A 10,287-nucleotide genomic window follows, 5' to 3' on the forward strand; every position below is an offset into this window, starting at 1 on the left:
TACATTCTGTAAAAGTTTAGCCCAGGTAAGCCCAACTTACTCCTCTTTTAATATCTGACCTTTTGTGCTAGGCCTATAAAAATTAGCAAATGTTTCTATTTATTTCCTATAATAACACATTGGCTGATGCATCATCATCCTGCACATGCTAAACTTATATCTATAAATATGTTACAGTTTAAAAACACACACACACAAAAAAAAAAAACACATAGTTATTAAGTTGGCATCTTACCCTTTATATTCAGTAACATATTTTCCCATTATGTAAATCGCAACATATCTCAAATATTTGTAAAAATACCGTTTCAAACAGTGAACCAGACCATCAGTGAAACAAAGTAGTGACGTATGTATGACGAGGCGGGGAGAATTTCACTCAATTGTGTGTGATTTGCGGGTCGATTAGGGAGGGAGAGGAAGCGGGGGGTTGCAGCCCAGTCGGTCCTCCTCCCGTGTATAAATTCTCCAACCAAAGCGTTTTTCTTCCTCTTTCTGTTACCTGGCAAAGGGGAGCAGCAGCTGAGGAGTGATCTCTCGATCCTGGTGAGTACTTTCCCTATCCGTTAGGCCTTTGGTTTTAGTGTTAGGTATTGTTTTTAAAGAACTTTTAGACAATTTGAAAATATTTTTTACTCAAAGTTGGCGGTTTCTTGTTGTTTTCTGCCTTGTTTCGTTACTCTGCGTGCGTTTATAGCGTCAGGTTTATGTAATAATGGTTTATTTCTAATTTTATGTTTTTAATTGTTTCTTATTAGTATGTTTTAGAGGAGATGGGGTTAACTTTATTTTCCCACAGTTTCTGTGTACGTTTATTGTTCAAAGAATGGGAACCGGTAAAAGAACAAAGGCACACTAAGCGACTTGGAGTCACGGGCCTGTTGAAAGCCTTCCACACATTCTCGCATCCAACAGCTGTTACAAGTGCTCGGGAGAGCCAGATGTCTGCCTCCTTATGGATGCCTTTCAGACATTTTAGATTTTTTCTTGTAACTTAATACCACGCTACTCTAAAGAAACACGTGTCGCAGTTGCCTTATGGTGAACTAGGCCGGTTGAAACTCTGGACCATCATTCACTTGTGTTACGAAATCCCCAATCAAAAGTTTCAGATATGAAAAATCAGTACTTGTCTTGTGCGTTACTAAGCTTCTCCTTTTTCTTTTCTTGTACAGAAACTAATCAATCATGGGAAAGGAAAAGACCCACATTAACATCGTGGTTATTGGCCACGTCGACTCCGGAAAGTCCACCACCACCGGCCATCTGATCTACAAATGCGGTGGAATCGACAAGAGAACCATTGAGAAGTTCGAGAAGGAAGCTGCTGAGGTGAGTGTTTTGCCACTTAAACTGTTTTATTCGTGAATTTTTGTGCATTGATTGCGGCACAAGTCGATGTAACAAGAGCCAAAATGGCGGCGGTAGCACGCGTTCCTGGGCTCAAGCCGGCTGGGTGTGGGAGTGGGCGGAGCTTATTCGGGGCTTACTATGACGTTGCATTTTCTGTAATGGCGCCTAGTAGGCCGAGCGACATGTGCGCTGGTCCCATTCAACCTTTCAAGCAGTTTAACTTCTGCTTAAAATTGATTTTTAGTATTTTAAAATTAGTCGCATTGAGGTCAAAACATAATAATTCACAATTTATCTGTTCAAAACTTAGTTTGTGCCCTCCTGTTTTTTAAACAAAATCATTTTCCCTTCCTCTTACAATGACTTTACTGGTGTGAGGGCAGGACTACCTGTTAGTCACATGAGATCAGCAATAGCAAACCACTAAGATCCAATCAATCAGGCAAAATTAAGTACCTTTTTCATTTCTATTGCAATGTTTCATGTTAAATTAATGCCTCCCTTTTATTAATATTTAATTCATTTGTCAAACAGATGGGCAAGGGCTCCTTCAAATATGCCTGGGTGCTGGACAAACTGAAGGCCGAGCGTGAGCGTGGTATCACCATTGATATTGCTCTCTGGAAGTTCGAGACCAGCAAGTACTACGTCACCATCATTGATGCCCCTGGACACAGAGACTTCATCAAGAACATGATCACTGGTACTTCTCAGGTATGACTACACTCAATCCACACATAACTGTACTCTTTGCGAGTTACATTGCTATAGGGTGTGGTTTAACTAGTTTTGTCTTCCCCACCCAAGGCTGACTGTGCCGTGCTGATTGTTGCTGGTGGTGTTGGTGAGTTTGAGGCTGGTATCTCCAAGAACGGACAGACCCGTGAACATGCCCTCCTGGCCTTCACCCTGGGAGTGAAACAACTTATTGTTGGAGTCAACAAGATGGACTCCACCGAGCCCCCCTACAGCCAGGCTCGTTTTGAGGAAATCACCAAGGAAGTCAGCGCCTACATCAAGAAGATCGGCTACAACCCCGCCAGTGTTGCCTTCGTCCCAATTTCTGGATGGCATGGAGACAACATGCTGGAGCCCAGCACAAACGTAATTATTTTTGTTAATTTGCATAGGTGAAGCTGACTTTGAAAGTTTAACAATTTTGCAGTAGGCTTCTAGTTTTCATGTTTTAATTGACATTTATCTCCATTTTCAGATGGGCTGGTTCAAGGGATGGAAGATTGAGCGCAAGGAGGGTAACGCTAGCGGTGTTACTCTTCTTGATGCCCTGGATGCCATTCTGCCCCCAAGCCGTCCCACCGACAAGCCCCTCCGTCTGCCACTTCAGGATGTCTACAAAATTGGAGGTTTGTATTAATATGCCAAAGATATTCAAGTTATGAAGGCAGGATTGGATTGTCTTTAATGTCATTTCATCTTTTCAGGTATTGGAACTGTACCCGTGGGCCGTGTGGAGACTGGTGTCCTCAAGCCTGGTATGGTTGTGACCTTTGCCCCTGCCAACATTACCACTGAGGTAAAGTCCGTTGAGATGCACCACGAGTCTCTTGCTGAGGCCACTCCTGGTGATAACGTTGGCTTCAACATTAAGAACGTGTCCGTCAAGGACATCCGTCGTGGTAACGTTGCTGGAGACAGCAAGAACGACCCACCCATGGAGGCTGGCAGCTTCAATGCTCAGGTTAGGCCTTTTCCATGTGTTCTGGTTGCTTTTTAAAATCACTTGGATTCCCATCTCTATGTAAATGCTTATACTAACTTGTGTCTTCTTGCAGGTCATCATCCTGAACCACCCTGGTCAGATCTCTCAGGGCTACGCCCCAGTGCTGGACTGCCACACCGCTCACATTGCCTGCAAGTTCGCTGAACTCAAGGAGAAAATCGACCGTCGTTCTGGCAAGAAGCTTGAGGACAACCCCAAGGCTCTTAAATCTGGAGATGCCGCCATTGTTGAGATGATCCCTGGCAAGCCCATGTGTGTGGAGAGCTTCTCTACCTACCCCCCTCTTGGTAAGTTAACATGCCAATTAATAATCTCATCCATATCTTCAGTATCCACTCTTGTTTAGAACTTGATGCTAATCATTCTCCATCCACAGGTCGCTTTGCTGTGCGTGACATGAGGCAGACCGTCGCTGTTGGTGTCATCAAGAGCGTTGAGAAGAAGGCTGCCGGTTCTGGCAAGGTCACAAAGTCTGCACAGAAGGCTGCCAAGGCCAAGTGAATTTCCCTTTATCACGCTGTTCCAAAGGTTGCGGTGTGTTCCTCCCAACCTCCTGGAATCTCTCTAAACCTGGGCACTCTACTTAAGGACTGGCTAATGCTGATTAAAACCCATCGGAAAAATTTTCGCAGGAAAGGAAAACAACTTGGATTAAGTGTGGCTTTATTGATTGACTGATAGTGCCTCTTTCAGTTATTAAATTTGTGTTAATGGTTTAGAACTGCACCTGTTGCCACAGTAAAATTTGGAAAGAAGCTGCTGAATAAACTAATAAAGGTATTAAAAAATCGAAATTGTGCTCCGTCTCCTGTTATGAATGGGGAACTGGGTGGGATTCAGGATGAGCAACTGTAAAATGATTCGTCATTGCAGCTGTTTTAACACGTGTTGCAGCCGTTTTTCCCCCCTTCCCTGTGCCCACTTAAGTGATGTCTCTTCCTCCAATCGCAAATAGTGAGTGCACATTAAAGCTACCAATGGTACCCCTCATCTGAGCAGTATCTATGTGGTCTAAGATTTTTCATATCCCACCCCTGTCTGAACCGGTATAAATTTAGCCGAACAGTGTGACTCGTTCCTTTTTCTCCAGTCTGCTCAGGGCTGTCTGTAGTGCTTGTAGTCAGGTAAGTTTATGGCATTTTATTAACTCTTAATCCTTGAATTGCTTGATCTTAATGTAAAGGGGGGAAAAGGTCCCTTTTAAAGTCTTAATTTCTCATAATTAAGGTTAATAGGTTCAGGTTATTCTCTTGTTGTTCTGGTTTGGCAAGCTTATTACATCAGGTTTCTCTTTATTACTCTACTGCCCCCTTTTCACTGACATGCACATGTAGAGAGCACAGACTTATTGGCAAAGCTGGAGAGAACATGGCTGGTGCTGTCATTCCAGTCCTTCAACATGGAGGACAAGTGAATGGAGGGAGGGGTGGGTGTTGCCAGATTTCATAAGAAAAATAAGCCTGTGCTGGGGAAAGAAATGCATAAGATTCTCAATTTAAATGCGGTGTTTTTGTTTTTTAAAAACACTTTACGTAATCTAAATGTTAGTCTAACAGTAGGTGAGAATGTAACTTGCGATTTAATAGTTGATCGCACTTTATTGAGCTATGCGGTTCAAGCTCCCCTCAACTGCGACTATAGGAACCCACGACTTGTGTATGATTATTTATATACGTGTTTTTTATATGTGTGTGTGTATATGTATGTATATATATATATATAATATACGCATGCTATATATCCATTATAATAAAGGGACATGGCAACAACAATGCTGCACGTTCACGCAGATATTGGCTGACTGGAATGCGCGCGCCTTGTGTTGTGAATCATTTGCCGTCGATCATTCAAATTGCTTGAACACTAATGTGTAATTTGTGTTTAAGTGTTTATACCGTCGAAACTAAACCAGCAATGTCTTTCCACAGTAAATTTACAACATGGGTAAGGAAAAGATTCATATTAACATCGTGGTTATCGGCCATGTCGATTCTGGCAAGTCCACCACCACCGGCCATCTGATCTACAAATGTGGAGGCATCGATAAGAGAACCATCGAGAAGTTTGAGAAAGAAGCCGCTGAGGTACGTCACCAGCCGGGTGACTTCCGGTGACTAATATATCTCTATGACAAGTTTATTCTGGGCGTGTCTTTTTTAACACCATGTGTTGTGAGCGACATCTAGAGTTTGGTTTTATTGGTATTGGACAGTTCTGAATGTCCAAACTGAGCATACATGCTTGCAATTTATATTAGAATATAATCATTCATGAAATACAGAGAATTAAAATTATCTCATTAATGAATAATTTATAGATGTTATGTCTGAAAAGGATGTTAAACTCTAATATGTGACCCTGGACCACACAACCAGTCATAAGGGTCAATTTTTTGAAATTAAGATTTATAAATCATCTGAAAGCTGAATAAATAAGCTTTCCATTGATGTATTGGTTTGTTAGGATATTTGGCTGAGATACTACTATTTGAAAATCTGGAATCTGAGGGTGCAAAAAAAATAAAAAATTGAGAAAATCGCCTTTAAAGTTGTCCAAATGAAGTCCTTAGCAATGCATATCCACTCACAAAAATACATTTTTGATATATTTACGGTAGGAAATTTACAAAATATCTTCATGGAACATGATCTTAACTTAATATCCTAATGATTTTTGAGATCATTTTGACCAATACAATGTATTTTTGGCTATTGCTACAAATATACCCGTGCGACTTATGACTGGATTTGTGGTCCAGGGTCACATATAGGCTCTAGGATCTGTCTGTCTATTATTATTTTGTCCATTCAGTCTCTCAAACATCTCAAATATGCTTCTGAATATTTTTCTGCATTAAGATGGGCAAGGGCTCCTTCAAATATGCCTGGGTGCTGGACAAACTGAAGGCCGAGCGTGAGCGTGGTATCACCATTGATATTTCTCTCTGGAAATTTGAGACCAGCAAGTACTACGTCACCATCATTGATGCCCCTGGACACAGAGACTTCATCAAGAACATGATCACTGGTACTTCTCAGGTAGGATTTTTTTTTTGTATTTCAACATATCAATCACAGGTTACTGTGGCTAATGATTTTATTGCATAATTATTTCATTTAAATGTTATGATATTTATTTGTTTCATTTCTCTGTCCAGGCTGACTGTGCTGTGCTGATTGTCGCTGCCGGTGTTGGTGAGTTTGAGGCTGGTATCTCCAAGAACGGACAGACCCGTGAGCATGCCCTGCTTGCCTACACTCTGGGAGTCAAACAGCTTATTGTTGGAGTCAACAAAATGGACTCCACCGAGCCCCCCTACAGCCAGAAGCGCTATGAGGAAATCACCAAGGAGGTCAGCGCCTACATCAAGAAGATCGGCTACAACCCTGCCACCGTTGCCTTCGTTCCAATCTCTGGATGGCATGGAGACAACATGCTGGAGCCCAGCACAAACGTGAGCGTCTGCTTTTTCCTGGGATGGAAAAAGTTGCATAGATTCTTCTAAAGAAGATTCTAAAGGATTTGTGATCATTCTGATTGTTCATGCTTTTTCTTTTGCATTTTCCTTATGGATAATAGATGACCTGGTTCAAGGGATGGAAGATTGAGAGGAAGGAAGGGGCTGCCAGTGGTGTTACCCTTCTCGAAGGCCCTGGACTCCATCCTGCCACCCACTCGGCCCACCGACAAGCCTCTTCGTTTGCCTCTGCAGGATGTGTATAAGATTGGAGGTAACATTTACCACCAATCAGGGTTATTAGATTTGAATTTTTTAAATATATTTAATTTAAATTTTGCTGTTTGTCTTTTCAGTGTAGTTGGTGTTCACAATAATTTGTAGTTTTCATTTTAGTTTGTTTTCTAGTTTGTTTATTTAGTTGTTCTATTAGTATTTTGGGTCTGCCATAGTTAAAGGATTAGTTCAGAATTCAGAATTCAAATGTCCTAATAAATTACTCACCCCCATGTCATCCAAGATGTTTATGTCTTTCTTTCTTCAGCCAAAAAGAAAGTTTTGAGGAAAACATTCCAGGATTTTTCTCCATATAGTGGACTTCGATGGGGTTCAACGGGTTGAAGGTCCAAATTGCAGCTTCAAAGGGCTCTACATGATCCCAGACGAGGAATAAGGGTCTTATCTAGTGAAACGATCAGCCATTTAGTTTTTGCACATTTGCTTTGTAAACACTTACTTCCGCCTACCTTTGCATTGTCCTTGCATTCCATGTGACCTTTCCAACATGATTACGTCATGTGTGGCGCATCGCAGCTAGTACATTTTTTAGAAAATGACAGATTGTTTTGCCAGATAAGACCCTTATTCCTCGTCTGGGATCGTGTAGAATCCATTGAAGCTGCACTGAAACTGACATTTCGGACCTTCAACCTGTTGGTCCCTGTTGAAGTCCACTATATGGAGAAAAATCCTGGAATGTTTTCCTCCTTAATTTCTTTTCGACTGAAGCAAGAAAGACATGAACATCTTGGATGACATGGGGGTGAATAAATTATCAGGAAATTTTAATTCTGAAGTGAACTAATCCTTTAATGCGCTACCTGGTATGATTTAAAAACACTTTTAATATTCTTAGTACAGTCTAGCGTTTTTTTGCAATCTAGAGCAGTGATTTTGAACCAGATTTAACCTCATAATGACATAACATTATTTAAAATAAGATAAAACAAACATTAAAATGAGCTAAACCAAGTAAAAAATCAAGATATTTCTTATTTTAATTCCCACTCAACAAGTGTTTTTTTTCTTTGAAAAAACGGTTTACCTGTATATATGAATAGTATTTTAAAAGTTTGATTTCTCGACCTGGAAAAGTCATGTAAATTAATAAAATCTTATAACCTTATGGGTATTGTTATAATGGATATACATTTTTCTAGTTATGCCAAGCTCTAAAATATTTAAAAATCCTTATTTTTAATCCTTGCCCAATATGTGGCATTTTCGTATTTAATGCAATTGGGTTGTAAAGGTTTTGTGTTTTATGGTATACCATGAATCCAAAACTAAAATGAATTTGCAAAATTTTTATTTAGTTTTGGAGTCATGAAAATAAATTTAGTTAGTTAGTAGTGTGTTGAAACTCAGTTATGGTAAGGGGCAGGACATTTCCCCAAACACACTCGAAGAGTTTGACCAATCACAACACACTGATCCAGCCGACCAATCAGAGCACATTATGCTTTTCAGAAGGAGGGGCATCACAGAGACAGCAGAATTGGGCTACTTTAACACTGTTGCCGCGGGTTGTTTTTCATGTCTGCAGGTTGAAGCGACCCCAGATAACACTATATTTAGCCCCTGGAATGTGAATTTTTCCCCTGAAATGCGATTGGAGTAGCAATTGGGCGAGTTTTGTTGTAAAAAAAAAACCTGCCAACCCGGCTAAACAGAGTGTTACTGACAAACTGGGAAGAGAGGAGCTGCAATAATGTAAAAAAAATATATGACTTTTTTTAACTTTCAAGCACGAAAACCTATTCTAGTGTCTAGTAAAAGGGTATAATATGGCCTCTTTAAAGAAATTGCTTTTTAGTTTTCATTAACAATAACAACACTGCCTCTAACCTCATTCAGTTTTCTCTGATGTGAGATCGTGGATGTTCTGTTGTCTGTCACTCAAACATTCTCCGTGTTTTTCCTTCAGGTATTGGAACTGTGCCTGTCGGACGTGTTGAGACCGGAACTCTGAAGGCTGGTATGGTTGTGACCTTCGCCCCTGCCAACGTGACCACTGAGGTCAAGTCCGTTGAAATGCACCACGAGTCTCTTGCTGAGGCTCTCCCCGGTGACAACGTTGGCTTCAACGTTAAGAACGTGTCCGTCAAGGACATCCGTCGTGGTAACGTGGCTGGAGACAGCAAGAACGACCCACCCATGCAGGCTGCCAACTTCACCGCTCAGGTTAGATTTAAATGAGAGAATATTATCTGAATGATCATTATACTATAACTGACAGGATATAAAGTGCTTTATCATGTACCCCTCTTCATCTCAGGTCATCATCCTGAACCACCCTGGTCAGATCTCTCAAGGCTACGCCCCAGTGCTGGACTGCCACACCGCTCACATTGCCTGCAAGTTTTCTGAACTCAAGGAGAAAATTGACCGTCGTTCTGGCAAGAAGCTCGAGGACAACCCCAAGGCTCTTAAATCTGGAGATGCTGCCATTATTGTTATGATCCCTGGCAAGCCCATGTGTGTGGAGAGCTTCTCTCAGTACCCACCACTGGGTAGGTGTGATCACTTATGTTAAATATGCAACGGTAAATAAACGTTCTGGTTGTGTTTAAACTCCCTACCATCCTGCTTTCCAGGTCGTTTTGCTGTGCGTGACATGAGGCAGACCGTCGCTGTTGGTGTCATCAAGGCTGTTGACAAGAAAGCCGCCACTGCCGGCAAGGTGACCAAGTCTGCTCAGAAGGCAGCCAAAGTTAAATGAATCGTCCCGTCAGACACACAGCAAGCCTCATCAACATCCTACACTGCAATCTCTCAGAACCTGAGCACGGTTTTAAAGGACTGGCTTATGCTGATAAAAACCCACCGTAAAAGCTTCCGAAGGAAAGGAGGAAACCATGTATTTCTGAACATATTAGGAGAAAACTATTAGAAAAATAAACAATGATCATTCATCAGAGATTGTGCCATTATTCTTTCTTGTCAAAGTACTTTGAATGGGTTTTATTGTAAGTTCATTCATAAATTATTTTTTAACATGATAAATATAAATAAGTTTTGCTTTTTAAATCTTTTCTGTCATCTCTGCTGTTATTGTTAACTAAAACAAAAATTATTAAAAAATCATTTTGTTAATTGATATGAAATTTAATATAAACTTTTTTTTGGCATGGCAACTAACTAAAATAATTAAGTTGAAGTACTAAAATGACTAAAACGGAAATAATAAATATAAAAAATTAAACAAAATTACTAAAAATTAAAATGAAAACTAAACATGTAAGCTAATTCAAAATAATAAATACTATAATAGTATATAAATAATACTAAAATAACACTGTCATGCACATATCCACACTTTTAAGCTGAAAGACTTTTTTAATTGTCTCATATTGCTATTATTAATAAGTAATTTTGTTTAGTAAATTTTATCCAGCTGTTTAGATATCTAAGCACAGGGTTTTGATTTCATAATCTATTGTAACACTTCAAACAC

General features: G+C 40.3%; 2 protein-coding genes across 2 annotated transcripts; both read left to right on the forward strand.

The window, feature by feature from the left end:
• The first annotated feature begins 344 nt into the window (after window positions 1–344).
• Window positions 345–3,888, forward strand: LOC127500873 (elongation factor 1-alpha). The gene is made up of 8 exons (XM_051872453.1): window positions 345–546; window positions 1,176–1,332; window positions 1,888–2,067; window positions 2,161–2,457; window positions 2,567–2,717; window positions 2,796–3,052; window positions 3,147–3,381; window positions 3,471–3,888. The coding sequence occupies exons 2-8, from the start codon at window positions 1,189–1,191 to the stop codon at window positions 3,593–3,595; spliced, it is 1,389 nt and encodes a 462-aa protein (XP_051728413.1). The 5' UTR covers window positions 345–546; window positions 1,176–1,188; the 3' UTR covers window positions 3,596–3,888.
• A 182-nt stretch (window positions 3,889–4,070) lies between these two features.
• LOC127500874 (elongation factor 1-alpha-like) lies at window positions 4,071–9,750 on the forward strand. Its single transcript, XM_051872454.1, is given in 9 exon segments — window positions 4,071–4,218; window positions 5,023–5,178; window positions 5,953–6,132; window positions 6,252–6,548; window positions 6,674–6,742; window positions 6,744–6,825; window positions 8,758–9,014; window positions 9,109–9,343; window positions 9,428–9,750. Coding segments are annotated over 8 exon segments (1,389 nt in total). The 5' UTR covers window positions 4,071–4,218; window positions 5,023–5,034; the 3' UTR covers window positions 9,553–9,750.
• Window positions 9,751–10,287: the final 537 nt, after the last annotated feature.

The sequence above is a fragment of the Ctenopharyngodon idella genome, chromosome 19, assembly GCF_019924925.1.
Source record: "Ctenopharyngodon idella isolate HZGC_01 chromosome 19, HZGC01, whole genome shotgun sequence".
Classification (NCBI taxonomy): Eukaryota; Metazoa; Chordata; class Actinopteri; order Cypriniformes; family Xenocyprididae; genus Ctenopharyngodon; species Ctenopharyngodon idella.